Source organism: Diabrotica virgifera, chromosome 4 (assembly GCF_917563875.1).
Source record: "Diabrotica virgifera virgifera chromosome 4, PGI_DIABVI_V3a".
Classification (NCBI taxonomy): domain Eukaryota; kingdom Metazoa; phylum Arthropoda; class Insecta; order Coleoptera; family Chrysomelidae; genus Diabrotica; species Diabrotica virgifera.
The window spans coordinates 196,594,071-196,621,070 of record NC_065446.1 but is presented as its reverse complement, the minus strand read 5'-3'; the positions used below and the strand labels follow the sequence as shown (position 1 = coordinate 196,621,070).

Genomic DNA, 27,000 nt, shown 5'->3' with positions numbered 1-27,000 from the left:
ATTTATATTCCACCTAACTATAACCTCACTGAAATCGAGTTAGATGATTTAGTCCGCCAACTACCTACGCCATTTATACTAGTCGGAGACTTCAACGCCCATAATAATAATATATATGGGGCTCCAAGAAAACATTCGGAAGAGGAGAAATCATAGAAACCGTATTGAATTGCAATAATGCTGGTTTGATGAACAGTGGAGCTAACACATATTTTAAAATCGCATCAGGAAGTTACTCGTCTATTGACTTAAGTATATGTGATCCCAAGTTAGCTGATTTACTCTCATGGTATACGTTCGATAGCCTATACGATAGTAATCATTTCCCGATAGTGATGACAAATAGTCATAAAAAACATTGCACCGTCACCAAGTGGAATATTGCTAAAGCAGACTGGAATCATTTCAAAAGTAGTGCCGAAAACCTACTCTCATTAGTACAAGAGTCTGAAGATATTGACGAGACAATAACTCTTTTTAATAATTGCCTTATCATGACTGCAGAAACTCATGTCCAGAAAATATCAATATGCCTATCTAAAAAGGCTGTACCATGGTGGAATCCAGAATGCGAACAAATAGTACAAGAATGTAAAACTGCTCTTAACAGATATCGAAGAAAGAGAAGTCAAGAAAACCTGATTTGCTTCAAAAGACTAAAAGCTAAAGCTAAATATGTTGTTAAAAAAAGTAAGAAAGATTCCTGGCAAAATTTTGTTTCGACTCTTACCAGTAATACTTTTCCAACACAAGTGTGGACAAAAATAAGACAAATGAAAGGACAAAAATCTTCACCAAAAATCCCAGCAATTACACAGAAAGGAAAAGTAATTACAGATAACCAAACAGTTTTGCATATTATGGCTGAAAGTTTCGCACTGAAATTTAGATATGAACTCGAGCATAACCAAAGTCTAAATGAGCAAAATTCGTTAACTTCTCACACTCCTCAAATTAGTAGATATGATATAGCCGCTATGAACCTCCCTTTTACAATAGAAGAATTAACAGTAGCTCTAGCGTCTTCTAAAAACTCTACTGCCGGGATAGATAATATTCCAAACATATTTTTAAAAAATTTATCTGAATCCAGCCTTGCAAAACTTCTAAATCTGTACAATAAAATATGGCTTACTAAGAAATTTCCTCGTATATGGTCCGAATCAATCATCATACCAATAAAAAAACCCGATCAACCTTCCAATCTGCCAAAATCATATAGGCCAATTTCACTGACCTGCTCGTCATGCAAACTTCTCGAGAAAATGATTAACTCAAGATTAACCTGGCTTCTAGAAAAATATGCTATAATTAACGAAGGACAATCTGGCTTCAGACGCCACCGTTCTACACTTGATAATTTAGTGTTACTGCAAACACAAATAGCTACTGCCTTTTCGAATAAACAAGATGTTATCGCTACCGCTTTTGATGTAGAAGTAGCCTTCGATGACATTTCACGACCAGTCATTCTTCAAAAGCTTCTTCAATACAATATTACAGGAAATATTTATTTCTTCATACAAAACTTAAAAAAAAAGAACTTTCAAGGTAGAAGTAAACGGTGAAATATCTGCAACATACCCGCAAAATAATGGAGTCCCACAAGGTTCCGTACTCAGTACAACCTTGTTTATACTCGCAATAAATGACATCTGTTCCAGTATTTGTCAACCAGTCAAATATGTAATGTATGCAGATGACCTTATTCTATATTGTCAAGGAAAAAATACAACCGCCACATGTAAAGTACTGCAAACCGCCGTAAATCAACTTAACGAATGGGCTAAAAAGACAGGATTAGTACTATCACCTTTTAAGTCAAAATTAATTGGATTTAGCAGAAGACCTTGTAGCCAAAATCCTATTGTATATCTCAACGAGATTCCATTGCAAGCTGTAAAACACTACAAAATACTTGGTTTAATTTTTGATAGTAGACTAACTTGGAAAGAGCATATTAACAAACTAAAAGGACATACCATGAAGAGGCTTAATATAATCAAGGCACTGTCACAGTATACTTGGGGTGCAGACGAAAGTATTTTACTCAATGTCTATAGAGCCTTAATTCGCTCCAAACTGGACTACGGTAGTTTCATTTACATGTCTGCGTCAAAGTCTGACTCAACTCTGTGCATAATACTTCCATTCGTCTCTGTTTAGTCTTAAAATCCAGTCCTGTAAAGAGCCGAGGCTAATGAACCACCCCTCTGGATTCGACGAGAGTATCTCCTACAATCTTACTTTGCTACAGTATCCGCAAATCCATCTAACCCCGTCTATCGTCTAATAAATTCAAAACCTCTCTAGGAATTCCCGAAAACGATCCAATCAATTATTGAAATCCAGAAATCAACTTTAAGAAATCCCATCGATCTTACCAGAACACTTCCATATCCAATTCCAGCTACCCCTCCTTGGAGCAGATCAATCCTACATTTAAATACTTCTTTGTTGACCTACAACAAACACGAAACTCCGACTATTGTGATAAGACAATACTTTGAAGAAATCATAGAGAACAACCAATTCCAAAAAATTTTATACACAGATGCTTCCAAAAATGAAATAGGAACTGGATGTGCTGTTATCACAGTTGATAAGACTATAAAATCATTTTTATTTCCAGATGTATGCAGCGTATATACTGGAGAATTATACGCGATATTAGAAGCTTTTAAATCCTTAGAAATCGATAGTAAAAACCAAGCAATATGCACATATTCCTCATCATCACTCTTATCCATAAAAAGTTTATATGTTCAACATCCTTTAGTTCACGAAATCCATAACATCTATAGTACACTTGCTTCTCAAGGCGTAGTTGTTACTATCATCTGGATACCATCCCCCGGTAATGAAAAAGCGGATCACGTCGCCAAACTAGCCTCTACCCTAAATGGTCAGCATTCAAAAGAACATGTTCAAATCCGTAGTGATTTGAAGCAGATGTTTAAGCAGCAACAACATATCTCTTGGCAAATCCACTGGAACACAATCAAAAACACATTACACGAGATCCGGCAGACTGTCAATATATTTGAACTCCCAACTATGACTAGAAAAGGAAAAGCAGTCATTAGAAGGTTGAGAATTGGACATACCCGATACACACACGAATACTTAATGAAGTTTGAACCGAAGCCTAATTGTCGAACTTGCTTTAGTGTTTTAAGCGTGAAACACATCCTTGCTGAGTGTCCTCAGTATGTGACGCAGAGAAATCAACATAAATTTAAGTCAAATATTAAAGATATTTTAAACTCGTCCGATCAACTTCGTAACCTAATTAGTTTCTTGAAAGACATTCAATTATTTAACACAATCTGATCTTTTGTCTTTATAGTCTCTACCTGTTATTCAAAATTCAGTGATTAATAATTAATCATTATAATTAATAATTAATAGTTGTTGTAATAATTAGTTATACCTCTCTATAATATCCCATGATTGTATATCCAATTTTTTTTTCATAATTTTTACCTAATGTTATTTAAGATTTAGAAATTAACTGTTATAATAATTAGTTTTAAGTCCTTATTGTAATTATTTATTGTATAACCAATATTGTTTGTGTCAATGGCCATTGCAGCCGAGACACATAAATTTAAATAAAAAAAAAACAAATATGAAGTGTCATCACCGCAACTGTCAAATAAATGTTACCAATTTACGTCAAAATATGTCCTTTTGATTCAGTTAATTTGTACTCTACGAACCCCCTAGTGGGAAAGTTTTGGGGTAGTTCTGATTTCTTTCATTATATGGATTTTGGGCTTCTGAATCCGAATATGAGGTTTGCGCACAAAATTTCTTGCCGGAACATTGAAAAAATCGCGAAAAAAGCGAAAAATTTCAGCTTTTTTCCACTTTTTTGCTTAAATCTCGAAAACTATTAACTTTTAGTAAATGGTCTCTTAAAGTACTTAAAATTATCTACAAACATCACTATTTACTTTTTTTTTCAGACGAACCATTCGGTCTAAAGTGCAAGTTGAAAATTGCCAATTTTTAACGATCTCGGCAAAACCCACTTTTTACATTCCAAAACTTTAGTTTTTATAGAATACTGTCATTTGATAAATTTCTCCTAGTTTTCTGCACAAATAATAAATGTTAGTTCATAATATGAATATGGTATGTCTCTTCTCACAGCTTCCATGAATCCATTCCATCCTAAAGTACCGAGAATGTCTCTGCTTTTCCCTTAGAGCCACAGAAGATCAGGCACAGATGGAGTCACAGTTTCAGTTGGTGTGAACATTCCCTTCGGATCTTGATTTCTGATAAACCTTGAGGTTTTGTCCTTTAAAAATGTATTAGTTGAACAGCTCTCTGACTTCCATAAACCTCAGGTGCGGGTTTAGTTTTTAGCCGAGGGAGGAATGGATTGGTTAGGAGCTATTCCATGTTTTGATGCAATACAAGAAATGCCACCGATGACGTAAAAAGTGTGGTATCCGTCGATTGTATGTACGTTAACCCTTTCTGTCCCAACGCTGCATATATATTTTTTTGAAAAAGTGGGTCTGTATTCCCAGCCGCCGTATATATACGTTCAAGGTGTTATGGTCTCAATTTACCAAAGCCGAAAATATGCGTTGCTTATAAAATTTTAGACTCATTGGTGTCCCAATGCCGTAGAAATATGTCCGAAAATGTTAGATTATTATTCCCAAAGCCTCAAAATGTTGGCACCTAAGACAGGTCATGCGGACCCATTGCCGTATATATTTGTTCACATATTTTACATATATCCTATATTGTAGCACTGGTGGCAACGCTTATAGGAAGCTGCTAGAAGGTGAAGCGTTTCTAGCCAGAGAAAAGACCAGAAAAAAAGAAGCGAATCGAGATACATGTGTGCAAGATGCGGAGTCGGCCTTTGCGTAGTGTCATTTTTTGAGGAGTACCACACAAAAGAAAACTTTTAATGTTAATTTACATTACATTATTTTTTTTAAGTTAGTTACATTTTTTCAAGTTGGTTTTGCTCTCTGATAAGCACTTTTTAAAAGAAAACGTTTAATTTGGTTAAAAAAACGCATTAAAAAACATGTTTGGTCATTTATTTGTTTATTTATATGCGATGTATATATAAGGCAATACCTAAGCATGAAAAACCTTTGAGATTGAGGAACCAACATGCAAATTAAGGTCTGGCATAGAAAGGGTTAAAATCAGCGTTTTCGTACACCTGCTGTGTAAAGCACGGCTGGTCAATTTTCTGCAGATTACTTGCGATTACTGACACTTCCAGATAAGCAACGCGCTTGCTCAAAGTCTTGTAGCGGCAGTAAGGCCCAGATAGTTGGTCTTACCAGTCCTTGCAGGGTTGGCCGGTTTCTCTACAAAAAGTACGGCTCAAGAAAATAGGTTGATGTAGTTTTTCAGCATTTGGAATTGCAATTTTCATTTCAGCATCATTACTGTAGTTCACAAAGAATCCTAAGGCTCTTACGAATCGAATGCAATAAGTTTCAATGAGATGCATCCAATTGTAAAAGTTTGGCAGGTTTTGGGCTTTTGACTGCTCCGTTGCCTCGCCTAAATCAAATATAGCGCATTCCTTTCTAGATTGGAAAGCAACTTTCGACAACACAAATATGTGTGTCTCTATTTCCAGTACGTATTAAACGAAAATTTCAAATTACTACATAGATCCGACCCTCATACAATACAGAGATATTAAAATCAACTCCGACAATAATCCAAAATTTGCATATTGTGGTAAATTTTAGCAATATCAAAGTGTGATATCCCGTATGATCCAAAAGTATGAAATAAATTAATTATTGCAGAAACAGATGACCCTTAAAAAAGTCTTAAAACACAACAATTTTAATAATAAGGGCCGTCGAGTGCTATATAATATGTATGGGACATTACGTCGTCAGTATTGGCGTAATGACATAATCGACTATGTTTTTTAAATACAAACCGAGGTCACGGGTCATACATTTGAATGGTCTTCTAATCGGCTTTGCAATGATGCAAATATTTGAATATTAATTTCTACAAGGTTAACCAAATCTGTTGGTTTATTAATACTTCTAGCAAATGTCTAGTAATATTCAATAAAATTAAAATAAATATTAAAATTGACGACCATCAACAATGAGATAGACGGATATAGTATTTTTACTACAAAAGCGATATTACGTAGGTCAAAATTTTTGACGTAAGAGAACTGTCAAAAATTTTGACCTACGTAATATCGCTTTTGTAGTAAAAATACTATAGTAAATTCTTTCGTAACGTAAGTTAGTTTAGATATGTGTATTTATTGTAATTTCATTTTACTTGTACCAGCTAAGTACATAATTTCGGTTAACCCGGTAGAAAAAAGTATTCGAATAATACATCGCTGCAAAGCCATTAGGAAACCTTCCAAATGAGGTATACCGTAACCTCAGTTTGTATTTAAAAAAATCATTGATTACGTCATTACGTTAACACTGATGACGTAATATCTAATACATATACCTATAGCAATTGATGACTATTTTAAAACTAAAATTGTTGTCTTTTTTTAAGATTTTTTAAAGTAGCCTGTATCTGAAATAATGAATTTATTCCATACGTTTGCTTTATATTTAAGTACATAAATATATAATTTTGGCTAACTCTTAGAAATAGATATTATAAGTCTGGATCCCCAATTGAACTTACGAAGTAAAATGAAGATCGGAACATGGAACGTGCAAAGTTTGTATGAAGCTGGGAAGCTGACTAACGTAATCCAAGAAGTAAAGAGATTGAAGATAGATGTCTTCGGGATAGCAGAAACATGGTGGCCAGATGTAGGAAGGTGTGCTGTCGAAGGGGCAGTTATGTACTATTCTGGAAACCAGGATAAAAACCACAGAAAGGGAGTAGGTATAATAATCACGAGCAAATTATCTGCATCGGTAATACAGTTCTTCCCACTCTCAGACCGTATGGCCTTACTCAAACTGAAAGCCAGTCCAGTCATTATCAACATAATTCAGGTTTATGCTCCAACATCGGACTCAACAGAAGAAGATATAGAAATGTTCTACGCAGAACTTAAACAACTGCTTAGTAACGTGAAGAGAAATGAAGTAAACCTCATAATGGGCGACTTTAATGCCAAGATAGGGGGAGGTAGAGACGACGATTTAATAGGCCCGTACGGCCTGGGAGAGAGAAATGACCGAGGCGAACGACTATATCAATTTTGCCAAGAGGAAGATATGAAAATATCTAATACATGGTTCAAGCTACCACCTAGACGCTTATATACATGGAAAGCCTCAGCGGACCGCCCCGAGAGTATAGTTCGAAACCAGATCGATTACATAATGGTTAACAAAAGATTTGGATCATCAATAACTAGAACTTGTACATACCCTGGCGCCGATGTTCTATCAGACCATGTCCTTCTCTTAGCAGAAATAAAAATAAAAATCACTAATATGAGGAGACCTAAACCAGAACCAACAATAGACTATGCTAAACTTAAAGATGAGAATACCAGAAGAGAATTAAGTATGAAATTAAACAAAGAACTAACAAAGAATACAAAAGTAGAACTAGAAAAAGAAGTTAATTTGGATAACACATGGAGAGCCATAGAGGAAACAATGACGGATACAGTTAAAAAAGAATTAGGTTATAAACAAAAAATACAAAAGAAAAGTTGGATGACTGACGAAATCCTGGCAATGTTCGAAGAAAGAAGAAAACATAAAACCAAGGGAACCGAGACAAATATCGAGAACAACAACAACGCATAACAAGAGAGATAAGAACGGCAAAAAATAAGTGGCTAAAGAAACAGTGTGAGGAAATGAAACAGTTACAAAAACAACATGATGACCACAACCTACATAAGAAACTAAAGGAGGTAGCTGGAATACACAGAAAAAAGAAATTTTCTTTTTTAACTTAGAAAATGAACAAGGAAAAATGGCACAAGATGATAGAGAGAGGAAACTCATATGGGAAAAATACATCAAAAATCTCTTTGCAGACGAGAGGCCTGAGATAGAAGTCGTTCAGGAACAAGTGATAGATATTAACAACCTATCTGGTCCCGAGATCACAATTGAAGAAATTACTAGAGCAATAAATACCTCAAAAGACGGGAAAGCAGTTGGACCTGATAAAATTCCTGTTGAGTTACTCAGATTGTTAGATGAAGAGGGAATTACGATACTCCAAAGATTTTTCAACCAAATCTATAAAAAAGGAAAATTCCCTGTCCAATGGCTTGTATCTACCTTTATCCCTTTGCCAAAAAGAACAACGCAACAAAGTGTCAAGAGCACCGACTGATAAGTCTGATGAGCCATTCTTTAAAAATATTCCTCAAAGTTCTTCACTACAGAATCTCCACAAAATGCGATAAGGTTATTGGTTGCTCACAATTTGGATTTCGAAAAGGCCTGGGTACCAGGGAAGCACTAGTTGCAACCCAAGTGCTAGCTCAGAACTGCTACGATCAAAGGAAAGATGTAATGATGTGCTCTATAGATTATGAAAAAGCCTTCGATCGAGTACAACATCATAAACTCGTACATATACTAAAACAACTCGACATAGATCAAAAAGACATTCGTTGCATAGAGGCTCTGTACTGGAATCAAACAGCTGTCGTCAAGGTGGATAATGAAACAACGCAAGCTCAAAAAATTCTCAGAGGTGTTAGACAGGGATGCATTCTCTCCCCACTACTGTTCAATCTATATTCAGAAAGTATCTTCCAGGAAGCTCTTGAGGAATGCGAAAGCGGCATCAAAGTGAATGGTACCTGGGTCAATAATATACGATATGCGGATGATTCGGTCTTACTAGCAGACAATATAGAAGACCTCCAAAACCTTCTTAATAAAATTGGAGAGCATAGCGAGAACATGGGACTTAGCATCAACATAAAAAAGACGAAGTTCCTTATAATCAGCCGTCAATTATGTCAATATCAAAATGCAAGACTAGCATATCCATCCATCCAATGGCACTACAGCCCAAATCGAGCCTTGGCCTCCTTCAATAAGCTTCTCCAATCATTTCGATTTACCGCTGTTCTTTTCCATGAACGCGTTCCCAGGACTAGCATATAACAACCAAGATGTAGAGCGCGTAAGAAAGTTTAAGTACCTGGGAACCTGGCTATGTGAAGACTGGATGTCGGATATGGAAATTAAATGTCGGATAGAAAGAGCCAGAAGTGCATTCATGAAATTCAGAAACGTCTTTACGAACTCTGACTTTGACCTAAACCTAAGATTCTTCTTCTTCTTCTTAGCCTTCTATCGTCCACGTTTGGACATAGGCCTCTCCCAACTCCTTCCATCGACATTAAACCTAAGATTAAGATTCACAAAATGCTATATATGGTCGGTGCTCCTATATGGCATGGAAGGATGGACTTTAAAAATAAACACAATGAATAAGCTAGAGGCATTTGAGATGTGGATCTATCGACGAATCCTTAAAGTTCCCTGGACCGCAAGAATATCAAATGAAGAAATCCTGAGAAGAATTGGTACAGAACGAGAACTGATGTGCACAATTAAACAGAGAAAATGGCATACCTGGGACACATAATTAGAAATGAAAGATATCAGTTTCTGCAAACCTTAATTGAAGAAAAGATCGAAGGAAGAAGGGGAGTGGGCAGGAAGAAAATGTCATGGCTGCGTAATGTCAAACAATGGACAGGACTAAAAAACATAGGAGACCTAATACATAATGCAAGGGATAGAGAAAAATGGTCAAACGTGATCGCGAACATCCATTAGTGGATTGCATAAGAAGAAGAAGAAGATCCCGCATAAGAAAAAAAAGTTGATTAATAGCAAGCTGAAAATTTGTCAATAGCTTAACGGTGTCTAGTCGGACAAACTTTGATATACGAGAACACTGGAACAGCAGAAGTTTTATCGGTAGAACAGGTTAAAAATTTGGAACGTCAGACTACGAAAACGTCAGATGTATTTTGTCGGACTGAACTTCCAATTGATTTGTTGCCCTTTCATTAATGCAAAAATTAGACTGGTGTTTATCACCAACTGGGCATTTTAATGACTAGAATACGAAGAACATGTGAAATGACAGGAATCATGTTGGTTAGTAATAGCAGTCTGATTTTTGCATGAGAGTTTAATGAAAGGGTAACAAATCAATTTGAAGTTCTGTCCGACAAAATACATCTGACGTTTTCGAAGTCTGACGTTCCCAATTTTTAACCTGTTCCACAATTAAAACTTCCCCTGTTCCAGTGTTCCCATATATCAATGTTTGTCCGACTACACACCCTTAAGCTATTAACCAATTTTCAGCTTGCTATTAATCAACTTTTTTTTGTTACGCGGGATCCAGACCTAATATTCGAATAATACATCGTTGTAAAGGCAATTGGGCTATTAGTCCAGAAAGCCACTGCGCATCCGCTATAAAAAATATTCCTATTCGGATTTTTTGCACAATCTTACTCAATAAGGACCCCTTTTAACAAATTTGCATGTTGCCAGATCCAAAAGTGGGTCAAAATTTTTTTACACGTTTTTTTTTTTATTTTTTTCCTAAAATTATTTTTTTTGCATCGAACAAAGTTTTTTAGGTATTTGATCATTTCAAACAGAAAAGGTCTTTAGTGACTTTTCTCTAAAGTTGATAGTTTTTGGCATATAAGCGATTGAAAATTTAAAAATTGCGAAATCGGCCATTTTTAATCCTAAGGAACTATGTGAAAAACTGAAAATTTCGATGTTGCCAAGATAAGAAGATATTCTTTGAACATCGGTTGATGAAATCCCGAAGAGTTTTTTGCAATACAATATCGAAAACCCCTTTGTTTTTTAATTGCCAATCAAGCGGGCCCTTGATTGGCAACCGTTGCATGTATATGTAACATGCGTAAATATATGTGCGGAATAATATTTCGATTCAATTTTTTTTTCACATCGTTAATACATCATAACGAGATATTGAAACTATCACATTTACAGAAAAGTCACTTAAGATATTTTCTATTTGGAATGATCCAAAAACCTAAAAAAATTGTTCGATGCAAAAAAATAGTTTTAGAAAAAAACAAGAAACAAACGTTTAAAAAATTTTTTGACTTTTTGATGCTGGCAACATACAAATTTGTTAAGAGGGGATATTTTCAAGCAAGATGGTGAAAAAAAAAATGAATAGAAATGTTATTTCGCACATATATTTATGAAGGTTATATATACATGCAACGGTTGCCAACCAAGGGCCCGCTTAATTGGCAATTAAAAAACAAAGGGGTTTTCGATATTGTATTGCAAAAAACTCTTCGGGATTTCATCAATCGATGTTCAAAGAATATCTTCTTACCTTGGCAACATCAAAATTTTCAATTTTTCACATAGTTTCTTATGATTAGAAATGGCCGATTTCGCAATTTTTAAATTTTTAATCGCTTATATTTCAAAAACTATCAACTTTAGAGAAAATTCACTAAAGACCTTTTCTGTTTCAAAAAACCTAAAAAACTTTGTTCGATGTAAAAATTAATTTTAGAAAAAAAAAAACGTTTAAAAAAATTTTGACCCACTTTTGGACCTGGCAACATGCAAATTTGTTAAAAGGGGTCCTTTTTGAGTTTGTGCAAAAAATCCGAAACGGAATATTTTCCCTAACTTTCTGGACTATGTATAATTATTATTAACTACATTAATTATATAAAGCACATTGGGCTATACAGGGTGTTAGTAAATAACTATGAAAAACTTTAAGGGGTAATTCTACATGAAAAAATAATGACAGTTTGCTCTATAAACGTATGTCCGCACATGCTTCGTTTCCGAGATACGGGGTGTTGAAAGTTTTATTTCAAACTGCGAATTTTTTTATTACTCTAAGACCATTTGAACTATGGAAATTAAATTTGGTGGGTTTTAAGAGATAGTTGTTGCGCATTTTTTGATATACCAATAACAACTTTGTGTTCATCATTGGCGCGTCTACGAATAATGGTCTGAATTTTTTTAAAGAAAAAAATATTACGCGACTGAGATATTTTAAATTAAAAATTATTTTTGTATTCCACGTTTTATTTATGAAAAAAAACCTTTCTTGTCTTTTTTTTATATGGTGCACCGTTTTTATGCAAAAAAAATAAAACATCTTCGCGCGTATTTTTCATTTCGTGATACAATGGGTCTATTGAATAAAAAGAAGTCTTTGCTTTTACTTCCTCGTATTTAAGTATTTTCTTAATAGTAATTGAATAAAGCATTAAAGAAATGACTTTATTCAATAATTAGTATTAAGTAAATACTTAAATACTTGTAAGTAAAAGCAAATACTTCTTTTTATTCAATAGACCCATTATCAAGAACTCTCCAATATAATAATACCAAAATACCAAACTAGAACAATAACAAAAAATATTTCTAAAAAGATTTTAAATAATAATATGTGCAAGGCTACAAACTCTTTTTCAAAATTACCTCCTTTAAAGGTGACAGAGTTATTTTATATTCACCATTGGCGCGCGTACGTGTAATGGCCTCAATTTTTTAAAGAGAAAAATAGTACGCCACTGAGATATGTCAAATTTAAAATCTTTTTTAATTTCTCGTTCAATTTACGACAAAAAATCGTTCCTGCCTTTTTTTCATATGAGGCGCCGTTTTTATGCAAAAAAATAAAACATCTTAACGTTTACAAAGTATTTGAAATAAGTTTCTACGCATATAAAATCTACCTCGAATAATTTGTAAGCGTTAAGACGTTTTATTTTTTGTATAAAAACAACGCCGCATATGAAAAAAAGATAAGAATGATTTTTTGTCATAAATTGAACGAGGAATTCAAAAATGATTTTTAATTTGACGTATTTCAGTGGCGTACTATTTTTTTTCTATAAAAAATTCAGGCCATTACCTGTACGGGCGCCAATGGTGAATATAAAATTATTCTGTCGCCCTTAACCTTCGGAGTACGAAGACTGGGTCAAGCGTGACCCGAAATTCACTTATTTCTTAATATTTTATGAAATAATTTTTTTACAAATCCGATTGATCGTAAGTTCTCCTTATTTGTTTCAGTCTATTTTTTCGTATATAATTCGTGAACATGCAAATTACAGTTTTTCCTCTACGTAACATCTATGATGCCGGGTCAGTCCTGACCCGGTCTTCGGATTTCGAAAAATATTTTTAATATGTTTGTAGGTACACGTAAATCGCAGCCGTCTCTGTTTACGGGTATACGTATTCAAATATATGGCCGGAGCGAATTTACCTATGCCCGTTTTCTGTAAGGTATTAAAATCTGGCCGCCGCAGCGAACTAGTGTATACCCATGGGAAACCATCTTAAAAAATTTAAATACAATAATTTAGGATTATAATGGTTATGTTTGTTTGTTTTTTGTTGAATTAAAGATACTGTTTATTAATACTGACTATTTAAAACATCCTTATAAATAAAATGAGAATGGGTCACGCTTGACCCATCTTCGTAATCTAAGTAAGTCAAATAGTCTCCGTACTCCGAAGGTTAAAGGAGGTAATTTTAAACATTTGTTGTAGCTTTGTGCCTAGTTAAATTTTTTTTAGTAATATTTTTTGTTATTGTTCTACTTTGGTATTATTATATTGGAGAGTTCTTGATAATGTATTAAGAAATGAAAAATACGTTCGAAGATGTTTTATTTTTTCGCATAAAAACGGTGCACCATATGAAAAAAATACAAGAAAGGTTCTTTTTCATAAATTAAACGCGAAATATAATTTTTTTTTGAAATATCTCAGTGACGTACCATTTTTTTCTTTAAAAAAATTCAGACCATTACCCGTAGGCGCGCCATTGATGAATACAAAATTATTATTTGTCTGTCAAAAAATGCACAATAACTACCTCTTAAAACCCACCCAATGTTTTTTTTTTTATTTAAACAATATAAATACACCTAATCTACAAGATTAATCAGTATTTTTTCTTTAACCTAATTTCCCTAAAAAATGTTTGTAAACTAGATGTCACCTGGTCCATCCTAGCTTTTTTTTACATGAAATGTCCACTTCTTTGTTGTGGCTACACAGCACAGCACTGACTCTGCTTTTCACTAATTGCTCACGTATTTGTTGTGGCTACAATACAATGCACAACACTAACTAAGCCCGGCACAACTTCACACATTACACGAGCTCGAACGGTTTAGTCCTCTTGAGCCTTCGCATCTGGGGTTCGTTGACAAGAAGCTGAAGTGCTTCATGGTTGGGATGCTTATGGAGCCTGTCTTCATGTCTCCTGGCGACTTTCTTGATTTCATTTGGAATAGATTCGATTTTAAGATCTCTACGCAAATCGTCGTTCCGAACATACCAAGGAGCACATACAATATTCCTTAATATTCGGTTCTGGAGCGTTTCTAAATTTCGGTAATTACTTTTTTTGGTACAGCCCCATAATTGTAGGCCATATGTCCACACCGGTTTCAATATCTGTTTGTAAATTAGTACTTTGTTCTGGATGGAAAGTTGAGAGTACCTACCTATTAGCCAATACATATTTTTGTACTTTATCTTCATCTGTTCAGTTTTCTTTTTAAAGTGCTCCTTCCATTTTAGTTTGACGTCGAGATTTAAACCCAGGTATTTCGCTGTTTTTTTATTAGGAACAACGTTGTTGTTTAGGATAATTGGAAGATTATTGATTTTCTTGTTAGTGAAGTTAATATGAACTGACTTCTGTTCATTAAACTTTATACGCCATTTTTTGGACCAGCCTTCTATGCCATTAATTGCATTTTGTAAGTTAATCGTAGATTCCTCTATAGTTGCTCCTATTGTCATGACTGCTGTATCATCAGCAAATGTGGCCAGTTGGATGTTTTCCCTCTCCGGAATGTCAGATGTGTACAAAAGGTATAGTATTGGTCCAAGAACGCTACCTTGTGGAACCCCTGCATTTATTTACTTTAACTCAGAGTACTCGTTTTCCATTTTAACTCTAAATGTTCGCTGGTGTAGGTATGACTTCAATATTTCAACGAGTTGCATAGGAAATATTTTCTTTAGCTTCATTAACAGACCGTCGTGCCATACTTTGTCAAATGCTTTTGCGATATCCAGGAATACTGCAGAACAAATTTTGTCCCCTTCCAGTGCTTTTTCTATTTCAGTTACTATTCGATGGATCTGGTCAATTGTGGAGTGTTTATCACGAAATCCAAATTGATGAGTTGGAATAATATTTTTTGTTCAATTATATGGTTCATTCTTCGTAGTAGTAATTTTTCAAACACCTTTGAGATTATGGATAGTAAGGAGATTGGCCTGTATGATGTTAATTCATGGTTATCTTGTCCTACTTTTGGTATCATTATAACCTCTGCAGTTTTCCAAAGGATGGGAACATATCTAAGCCTAAAGGATGCATTTATTAGTGTAGTAAGCTTTACTATGGCTTTTCTAGGTAATTTTTTTAGTATCTCACCATTGATCAGGTCAAACCCAGGCGCTTTTTTTGTATTGATGTTTTTGATTAATTTTTGAACTTCTTTTGTAGTAGTCAGTTGTATGTTAACAGAATCAAAAGCTACTGGTTCATCGTCTACATGAGTTTCCCCAGGGTTTGGCTGAAATATGTTTTCTAAATAATCAGCGAACGCATCCACTTTCTCTTTGGGATTTCTTGCCCATGTTCTGTTTTCTTTTCGTAGAGGAGGTACATGCTGAACTGGCTTATTTATCTTTTTGGCTGCCTTCCAAAGGGAGTAATCGGTGCATTCATCATCAGTTAGTTCTCTCAGGTACTTATTGATTGATTCGTTTTTAATTTTCGAGATTTCCCTTTGCAGCTGTTGTGTGAGCCTATTAAGCTTATTTTTATTTTCTTTAATTCGAGTTCTTTGCCATATCTTCCGAGCCTTTCTTTTTTCCTGTATCAAGTCTCTAATTTCTTTGGGGTAATTGTTTCCTACTGTTTTTCTTTGGATTATAGGTGTGTTGTTCCACGCTGCCTGCTGGATGTTTATCATAAACAGATCGGTTTCTTGTTCCAATTGTTCTGTCGTTTGAATAAATCCACTGAACTCAATTTTCTCATTAATTTCTGATTGGAAGTTTACCCAGTCCGTAAACTTATTGGTCAACGCGGGTTTCATTTCAGTGGTAACAATTTGCTCACTAATTGTTAGTAGAATTGGAGAGTGGTCAGATATAAGCTCCTCTACATCCTCTACTTTTATAAAATTTGTTGCTACACCTCTGGATATGAAAAAATCTAGGAGGTCTGGGATTCTGTTTGCATCACTTGGCCAGTAAGTGGGTTTCCCAGTAGAGTGCCATCTACAATTGTGTCCGGTCACAACATGCTGCAATTCTTTACCTTTAGGTGTTGAGAGTCTGGAGCCCCAACAGGTATTTTTTGCATTAAAGTCTGCGCCAATTATGTATTTTTCACCCAAGGTTGACAAGAAGTTAGCATAGTCTTCTCTTTTGAGGTTATGTCTAGGAGGGAAATATGCAGCTGCAATGTTAAGTGTGTATTTCTTAGTTTTAACACTGATAGAGGCACATTGTATTTCTTCGGTTTCAATTTTTTCACGTTCCCAGTGGAGAATACTATTTTTAACAGCGACAGCAGCTCCGCCTCTGGCTGAATTTTGTGGATGTATGGCATGATAGATTTGATAACCTTGCAGCTTAATAAATGATTGTCTAGTTAGATGTGTTTCTGCAATTAGGCATATGTCTATTTTTTGTGTTTGTAGGGTTACTAATAACTCTTGCTGGTGTTGTAAGAGTCCATTTGTATTCCATTGGAGTATCCTAAGGTCCGGGGGCATTATAGTCTTATTATGATCGGCTTCTGATATTTTCAAGTCTGTCCAGCCTTTCAAGTAGTTTTTTGTTAAATTCTTCTTGTTTGCTCATTTTCTCCATTATTTTTTGCAGCATTTCAGTTACTGTGTCTGTATTATTTTCAGTTTCTGGTTGTGCTACTTGAGCATAAGATACTCCAGCTCTTCTTAAAGTTTGGTGTCTATCTTCCATATTTTCTATATTTAATCTGCTCTCAGGAGCCTTGTTATTTATATTTTTTTTCTTAGTGTTTGCAGAGCTTTTGCAGTGCTACATCCTCTATAATTAGCTGGATGGTCATTGCCGCAGTGAACACATTTTGGAGCTATATTTTTGGGTTTTTTACAGTCTTTTGTTAGATGTTTTCCAATGCATTTGACACATCTTGGTTCCCTTTTGCAGTAATTCTGTGTGTGTCCATATTCCTGGCAGCGCTTGCATTGGGGCAGTAATTTAGGTTTTCTGAAAGCCTCTATTTGTACTCTCGTATTTAATATTTCATTAATGGCATATATTTTTTTTATATCTTCATCTTTATCAAAGGATAAAGTAAAAAGCGGAAGTGGCGTTTTATCTTTCCCGGTTAGTATTTGATTTACCTCCAGTATTTTGAAGCCTTTGTTCTTTAGGTCTTTTACAATTTGTGCAGCTTTGCATGACTGGTGTAAGTTTCTTGCAACTACCTTGACAGGTCTTGACTGTTTGTTTTCAAATGAAAACCATTCCATTTCCGTATTGTTTAAGACTTCAGTTAGACTCCTGTATGCATCTGAGTCAGTGACATTGATTTTCATATTCCCTCCAGCCAACATGGTTGCCTGGAATTGTATCTTGTTTTTATGTAGATAATCTGACAATTCGTCATATTTTTGTACTTTATTAATTATAATTGGTGGAGGTTTTATATTAACCGGTTGCAGTTTGTTACTTTTGGTACTCGTTTCAGGGGATTGTACCTGCGGTGAGTTGCTAGCTTTTCTTTTTTTTGAGTTTCTAACCCTAATCCATTCTGTCTCTCTGCTTAGTTCTTCATCATCTGTATGATATTCGGTTTGGTCTTTTTTAGTGGTCTCCTCAACTGGTTCTATTTTATTTTGAATTATCTCAACTTGTATTTGAAGCTGTTTAATAGTGACTTCTAATTTTTCTCTTAATTGTTTTTCACTCATCCAAGCATTATACAACGCCTGCTCATTTTGACTGCGGGCTTGATTTTCGTTGAACAAAGCTTGGTTTTGTTGAACTAGCAGCGCCTCGTTCGAGGTAGACTGCTGCGTGTACCCATCCATTTAACTATTCTGATTATCATTCTCAGTAGAATAAATAATGATTTAACAAATATTTATTAAATAAAAATTAACTAATATTAAATAAAATTTTTAGTAATATTTTTTGTTATTGTTCTACTTTGGTATTATTATATTGGAGAGTTCTTGATAATGTATTAAGAAATGAAAAATACGTTCGAAGATGTTTTATTTTTTCGCATAAAAACGGTGCACCATATGAAAAAAATACAAGAAAGGTTCTTTTTCATAAATTAAACGCGAAATATAATTTTTTTTTGAAATATCTCAGTGACGTACCATTTTTTTCTTTAAAAAAATTCAGACCATTACCCGTAGGCGCGCCATTGATGAATACAAAATTATTATTTGTCTGTCAAAAAATGCACAATAACTACCTCTTAAAACCCACCCAATGTAATTTTCATATCTCAACCGGTCTTAGAGCAATAAAAAAATTGGCAGTTTGAAATAAAAATTTCAACACCCTGTATCGCGGAAACGAAGCATTTGCGGACATATATTTATTAAGCAAACTGTCATTAGTTTTTCATGTAGAATTACCCCTTAAAGTTTTTCATATATATTTACTAACACCCTGTATAAAGCACATAACCTGCATTTGTGTTTAATAGATCTGACAAATGCCTTCGATTATGTAAAATTAGAAGATGTGCTAAGATTGCTAAAGAAGAAATATCAGTCCAAGATGATCAGGATAATTAAAGACATTAATACGAAGAACAAAACCAGAATAAAAGTCGAGAATGAACTAACATCGGAAGTAGAAATCAGCTCGGGTATCAGACAAGGAGATGGCTAAGCTCATTGATTTTTAATTTAGTATGTTACGTTCCAAATTTGAAGTAAAAGGTCCCACCTCTATTTTCAAAAATTTAAACCTTTCGAGACATGTAAAATCGGTTGCCTATAAAGTCAAGGTGGCGAAAATGAAAACTTGTTGTTTTCAAATAGGGGTAATGTTTGTCAAATTGTTCTGAAGTTAAGGGAAATCTTCCTTTTTGTGAAGAAACTAATTTAGAGCGTTCTTCTAGAACTATCTTGGAAGATTTGGGATCATAAAACTTAAATGTTTGAACCTCGGTATTAATCGGTGTCTTCCGTACGTGTGTCAAGTGTTCGGGAAGGCAACGCTGCAACGCACAAGAGTCAAGAACGTGATTCTGGGTTTGACCGATGTACCAAAAAGTTTCGTGCTAGTTAAAAACGGCATATTGTTTTTTTTTTGCTGCTGTTCCATGTGGGATCTGGACTAGTACAAACCGTGTGGATATTCAAGGGGATTAGCTGCCTTCGTGGAAGGATTGTTGGAATATTCGCAATTTCGCTAAGAGTGGATTAAGTGGGCACGTGTCTATCCCGGAGTCGCCTTATTTAGATCAAGAAATTAGCCTTAAATCACGAGTCCAAATAGCCGACTAAGGTTCGGTCCAATTTGGGATATTTCAAAACCCTAACCTGGCTAAAAAGGTGAGTGTTAGAACATTTCGTTTTTAATTAATTAAAAAGTTGTAGTTATTTTTTTTATCCCATCTCTAGAAAGGGGGTTAAATATTTGAACTAGATTTAATCTTTTTTTATATTATTTTCTGCTCGCGCACCTGAGCTCAAGTGGTGTCATATTTGGGTTAATTATTTTTGTTGGTATTGAATCACACACCAGTCCCGTTAGCGTCCGGTAATTTGTAATTTTTTGAATTTTTGTTAGGCAAGTAGAAGTCTCATTTTTATATTCTTTTTCTTAAGCCTATGGTTAAGTCAAATAATATCAGTGATATGTAATTGCATTTAAACATCTTGATAATCTATTAATTAAAATTGACTAAATCCTGATCTCAGACAATTTCATTTATTTTTTTTTATTTATTCAGGTTGGTGTATACTATACTTAATATTTTGGTGGTAAACCTATTGGTAAGTTGGTGGTTTATTGAATAGTAACGTAGGAAAGGCTGTGGGCCAATTTACCTGACGTCCCTGATATAACTTCGGATTTTTTTTGTGCTGTGGAAGACACGACCATCTCCACTGTTTTGTCTAGCCGCGAGCCATTCCCAGACTGTCACCGTATAGTACATTTATTTCCGGGTGTAAGTCTGATTTATATGTGGTACATTCTGTAACTTTTTATATAAATTCGGTGTTGTACGCCACAAGTAATGGATAAAATCGTAGAAAACATTAAAAGTAAAGGAAAATAATATTAGATAGCAGAAAAACAAATCAAAATCCTCTGTTATACTGACGACGCAATCTTAATCTCCGATAACGAGGATAAACTACAGCGAATGAATGGCACAAATTTTCAATACAGTGGCGAAGGACTACATGATGAAAATATCAACAGCTAAGACCAAATCCCTGGTAGTGTCAAGGGAACCCATAATATGCAAAATCGAACTAATGAAAAAAGTCTCGAGATTCGAATATCTGGGAGTCGAAATATGTAGTTATGGAGATGTTAAAGAGAGCGTCCGAGAGAAGCAAATAAAGTTAATTACGTGTCAGGATGTCTGAGAAATTTCATCTGGAGAAATAAAGATATGGGGCTGAAAGAGGACGTACGCATATACAAATTATGTATTAAGACGTATATACAAATCATGACGTACGCGACAGAAACAGGATGTGACACAGCAGAAAGCAATGCTGAGAACATCAGGAGTGAGAACGTTACGGTCAATAACTGGGAAAACACTGATAGATAGAACACCGAACTCTAACATACAAGACATAGTACGGAGGGAAAGACAGAGAAGACGAGATTGGAATCAGCATGTGACGAGAATTGACAGCGAGATAATAGCCCGTATAGCCAGAGATTCAAAGCCAACAGGCAAGAGACCAATAGAAAGGCCCTTTAAAAGGTGGCGAGATAGCTGGCAGTCAACATCACAGCTACGAATACAAGCCCAAAATCGGTTAAGAACATGTCAAGAGGCCTAATATAATAATAAGAAGAAGGAAGGCAATTACGAAACTTTTTTTTTGGCCCTTGGGAGCTATGCCCATTTAGCCAGCACCAAATCCTAAACTAAAAACTATCTAATCCTAACAAGCAGCGAGATTATGACGAAACCAAAACGAGCAAGGATGGGAAAAGGAAAAACACTTTTCACACCCAGGGATCGATCAGGGTGACTAACCACAGAAATGTAGACCACGGAGGCAAGGGATATTATAACAACCAGGAGAAAAACAAAGGTTATTTAAAGCTAATCCTAATCTAAAGTTTTAATTTACACGACTTGAGAAAACCTAAAAGAATATTAAAGATTGAAATTTTATTTAGAGCCAGTAAATTCATGAGATTGTAAGGGGGGGAAATACCGAATATAGGGGGGGAGTTGGAATAAATTTACCGAATTGGAATAAAAATGGCGAATTGCAATAAAAATGGCGCCATCTAGCGGATAATAACTAAACTATGACGGCAGATTCCTTCGCCGTGACGTCAGCATCTATCTCACTCTTACTCACCTAAAATGTACTTCTCTCTCTCTCTAATACATTGATTTCCCTATACTTATAGTGGCTCCTGCTTTGGTAATCTACTAACTAATCAATTTACTAGTTCTCGCCCAAAAATGCTACGACCAACAGAAAAATATATTTATATGCTTTATGGACTTCAAAAAAGCATTTGATAGACCTACTATTAGAACGTTTGCAAGAAGTCGGTTTTAGATGGAAAAGACATAAATCTACTAAAAAACTTGTACTGGAATCAAAACGCTAAAGTTATGATCGCAGGTTCCACATCCGCAGAAGTAGAAATTAGAAGGGGAGTTAGACAGGGATGTGTTCTGTCACCTCTGCTGTTTAATTTTTACTCCGAGTTTATATTTAAAGAGGCACTCGAGGATTCCAAAGATGGAGTCAAGGTGAATGGCGTAAATATCAACAGCTTCAGATACGCCGATGATACAATGTTAATTGCGGATTCTGACTTGGGTCTACAACGACTCATCGACAAGACCAACTTGATTTGTGAGCAATTTGGTATGAAAATAAACATTAAAAAAACCAAACTGATGTCAATCCGAAAGAAGGAAAACGTACCTCACCCTTGCACAATAAATGGACACATTTTAGAACAGGTCAACAGATTTAAGTACATGGGATGTTGGATTGATAGCAGCCTAAATCCTGATCTAGAAATAAGACCGAGAATGGAACAGGCCAGAAAACCTTTCAAAAACATAAATAAACTGCTTTGTGATTCTTGACTAAAACTCGAAATTCGACTACGTTTATCGAAATGCTACGTCTGGTCTACTCTTCTCTTTACAGTTGAGACATGGACCCTTAAACATCAACAGTAAATAAATTGGAGGTCTTTGAAATGTGGATCTAGCGGAGAATCCTCAAAATTTCATGGACATCGCATACCCACATAACAATTTCATGTTCTTAGTAGATTCATAGAACATACTTTTCAGAAAAAGTATATACTGAGAATGTGCGTAATTACCATTGCGAATGTGCAGAGCAGATACTGAGTATATACTACATTACAGTACTTAAACGTTCTATGTATATACTTAGAATGTACTACCGCACTTCTTTTCAGTATATACCAAGAATGTTCTTTTTAGAACATTCCAAGGACGTGCTATAAACCTTCTATGTGTATACTTAGAACATACTACCGCACATCCTTTTAGTTTATACCAAGAAGGTACTTTTTAGAATATTCCAAGGAAGTGCTATAAACCTTCTATTTATATACTAAGAACGTACTACCGCACATATTTGTATGAGAAGAATATTATATTTTTAAGAATATTCTAAGAAAGTGCTATCAAGTGCTATATTGCTTAGAAGTATGTTTTCAGCATCACCTAATCTCATCTTAGGTTCTACTGGTTCTACCAAATATCTATTTACATATTTTAATTGCAAATGAGAATGTAGTTAGTACCTACATTCTACAATATTACTTAAAAAGTAAGTACATATTTATAAATTTTAGTTATTTATATAAATCATTATATAATATTTAGCTAAACTAAACTATGCATAATAAGTAATTAAAATTTATATAATACTTATATGTACTTACCTATTTAAGTAATATTGAGTTATCAAAATAGATTATATGTATTTTGAAGCACCGCAAACAAAATAAACAGATTATGTATGTTCTTTAGTCCTAGTACTACATCATTCGCCTTCATCCTTAACACTGCATAGATCGAGATCCATAGATGATACAAATAATGAAATAATGCCTGTTTTCTTTTTCATATTTTACGGTTTTTTCCTATCCCTGATCCATTCAGGTAAGAATAGAAATGGTCAGAATATAGGGGGAGGGGGGGGTTATGAATGTATTGTGGAATAACAAAATCGGTGTTGCCAAACGGAGAGAAATTTCCCTTTTTGCGGGAATTTTCAACATAAAAGGTGATAAAGGGAAAAAGTTAACTCAAAAGGGAATTATTGTTCCAGTCCAAATTGTAAAATATTAAGAAAAAATCAAAATATTTGAAAATAATTCAACATATCTTCTCAGATTTTGTAAACAGGAGGGAAGTTTTTTTTTATAAAAGTGGGAATTTTTAAGTTAAGTTGACGGAAAAAGCTTACTCGACGGTTGGCAACGCCAAAGCCTTTGGTTGCTTTGGTTGTGCAGTTTGGCACGTTTTGGTTCTGCGAAATGGCCTATTGAATTGAATGTACCTAAATTCAAATTCCAAGGATGTAAAAATACTAATGATTCATGATAAACTCGAAATGGTAAAGTCATTTCAATTATGAAAACGAATTTTTAATAGTATCTATGTAAACGTTAATACAATTAATGTTTAAACTTTTTTACCCTACAACAATTTTGAAATGAATTCGTCCAATACTACCTACATACATAAATTTTATTAATTATGTATTCTAAAAAATAACGAAGTTGATAATCTATAAGGCTAATATTATACTTCCTATACATACAAATTATTTTTAAGATATTTTAAAAGTATCTACTTATAAGTATGTGTTAAGAATGTACTTATAAGTATGTGTTAAGAATATTCGATAAAGGTATATTCTAAGAATAAACTTTTACGAATATTCCGAGATCCTACGTACACGAATATACTTAGTATATTCGGTACGAGAATATACTCTGAAGTATATGCAAAGAACATGAAATTTAGAATGTTTTTTAAGGTAGATGCTATGCTTGTACTACACATATACTAAAAAGAATATACTCCGACGAATGTTGGTAGTATATGCTTAGAACATGATGCGAACATCATTGTTATGTGGGTACCTCAAACGAAGAAGTGCTGCATATAATAGGCAAGGAAACAGAAATTTTAAACACATTGAAAGTTAGAAAAACATCATACATAGGCCCCATACTGAGAAGTAATATGTACCAATACATACCAATTCAACTTATAGTGAATGGAAAGATCGAGGGAAAGAGAGGACTAGGAAGGAAAGACTATCATGGCTCAGAAACATCCGACAATGGACAGGGCTAAATTTTGAACAGCTAATAAGAACAGCTGAAGACAGAGAAGAGTTTGCAATTGTAGTAGCCAACCTCCATTGAGTAGACGGCACTTTAAGAAGAATACTCCTTGTCCCCATAATATATGGCTCTCATACATGGACGTTTACCAAGGAAACTATGAAAAAATAGCAAAGACAAAAAGATCCATGGAAAGACAAGTGCGGAACATTAAACTATTAGACAGGAAAAGAAACGAATGGATCTGTAACAAAACAAAAGTGAAAAATGTCTCAACCCAAGTAGCAAGGCTTAAAATGAAGTTCGCCGGACACACGCTAAGGTAGAATGATGAAAGAGGGACTATGACAATTATACATTGAAGACCATGGAGCCACAAACGAAAAAGGGGAATGCCACAAATGTGATGGTCAGACGACCTGAAGAAACACGCATGGTCAAAATGGATGCAAATTTCCCAAGATATAGGGGCATGGGAGAAGGAAGAGGAGGCCTATATCCAAGGATGGACGTTTAGGACTGATTAGATAGATATTTTGTAGTTTTTGTGTAGATTTCAATTAAACAAACAATGTTACATAAATATTATTTGTACGTGATAACTTCTATTTGGTTTAATTTTTATCGTTAAATACCTACCTCCACCTAAAACTCACAAGCCACATGCGCATCCCATATTCCACCACCACTTTTCAACCCTTCAAAATCAAAAGAGACAAAAACATTTTTTCTGTCATCTAGTAGCCCCTCCGCAAACCCAGGATAATCAAACTTCTTACATGGATTAGGTTGTCCAAACGGAGCTGAGTAAAGTCCGTAGTTTAAGTTGGAGGTCGCAATTTTCTTCAATCCTTGAATGGAGGTTAGCAGCAAAGCCATTTTAGCTAAAAGCAAAGCTTTACCTCCTAAAATAGCTAGAAACTGGAAACCCATAGGGATAACAATAAAGGATGCTGCTATTAAAGCAAAGGTGAGTAGTTGTGAAAACATGTTTTGTCTTCGACGATTTCTGCCTGAAAAGAAACAGTAATATTAATTAAATATTGTGCGGTCTAAAGTTTATTAAAAAATAATAATGTCGTTGTAGTGTAGGAAACAAAGATTGAACCTTGCCAAATGGACACAAGTCCGGTTTAATTTTTTTTCGGGTATATCAAGGGGTGCTTATTATAAGGCTAACTTTTTCTGAAAAAATTTCGCCCCGGAACCAACCTTTTCACCCCTTTAAAGGGGGTAATTTGTGGTTTTTGCGAAACGTAGCCCTTCCTGTACCTTTTAAAAAAAATTTCTCTTATAGAAATATGAAGAAGACTATATTTTCTACGATTTATTTCCCGACAGCATCTGTCTATCATCCACCGTTTAGCGGGGGTGGCGCCCCAAAGTTGACAAGTTTTTAAAAAAGATGTTTTAAAAAAAAATATATTTTTCCCTAACTGTAGCGGAAATTAAGAAGAAATCCTGCGGCAATTATTCAAAATTAATTGATTGATTTTTTAGTACAGGTTTCACTTAAGGGTAATTGCCCTTTTTTTAATTACAGTGTGTTACATTTTAAAAATCCCCTTTTTATACCATCTGAACCGTTTATGCTAGAGTAAAAAGACTTTCAGCCATTACCCATGTATTGGTGGTATTTACAAATTTGTATAATGCACCCCCATTTTTCTCCGGAACCACCCCAAAAAAAGAAGAATTAATAAACAAAGTGATTTTCTTGGAATCCTTCACACACAATGCCTTTATTAATATGCTTCATATATAATTTTGTGCACGTTATTATTACCCATGCATGGACACCAAAAGTGATTTCCTAGTGCAACCCCTGTAGCCAAAAAAAAATAAATAAAATGGGGGGTTGAAAATTTTTTTTGTTTTTTTGCTTTTTGATCCATATGGGCATATGCTACATTAGTAGTGCTTTTCAAAAATATATATGGGTATTGCAACATCCCTGCGGAAACCACCCCTATCCTTGACCATATACTGCAGAAACTACCCCTATCCCTTGGCGAGCATGTTTTTACGATTTTCTCATTACCTATGCATTCTTTTTAAACAAAACTTATACAAGGTTAAAGACCACTATTTACTCTGAAAATTAGGTCCTATTCATTTTTTTCGTATAAGCAACCGTTACGGCACAGTGGCGCCGTAAACCTCATATATGCTTTGGCGGACTCCAGTTTTTGTTTTTTTTTTCGTCATTTGTTCGTTATATTGATAATGTACTTATGTAAAATAAAACAACACAGTGTAACCTACAAATTATGACTTATTCACATTTTACAATCTTTGCGCCCCAAAGCCACAGTGGTGGCCCAAAATCAATTTTTGCATATTTTCGCCACCTTCACGCATTTTATTGCATTAATGCTACCTTAATAGCACAA

The 27,000-nt window shown here is 34.7% G+C and overlaps 2 protein-coding genes across 3 annotated transcripts in view; one reads left to right on the top strand and one right to left on the bottom strand.

Annotated features, from left to right (window-relative positions):
- LOC126883286 (uncharacterized) overlaps window positions 1–27,000 on the bottom strand; it is a 366,556-nt gene that overhangs the window by 3,626 nt on the left and 335,930 nt on the right. Inside the window, exon 4 of one of the 2 annotated variants that reach the window (XM_050648632.1) lies at window positions 25,387–25,620. In XM_050648632.1, coding sequence (XP_050504589.1) covers window positions 25,387–25,620 — 234 coding nt within the window. Of the gene's footprint in view, window positions 1–25,246; window positions 25,621–27,000 lie in introns of both variants that reach the window. The other variant, XM_050648631.1, reaches the window with a different exon arrangement.
- LOC126883285 (cilia- and flagella-associated protein 251-like) overlaps window positions 1–27,000 on the top strand; it is a 287,613-nt gene that overhangs the window by 202,536 nt on the left and 58,077 nt on the right. The gene's annotated exons all lie outside the window — the stretch shown is intronic.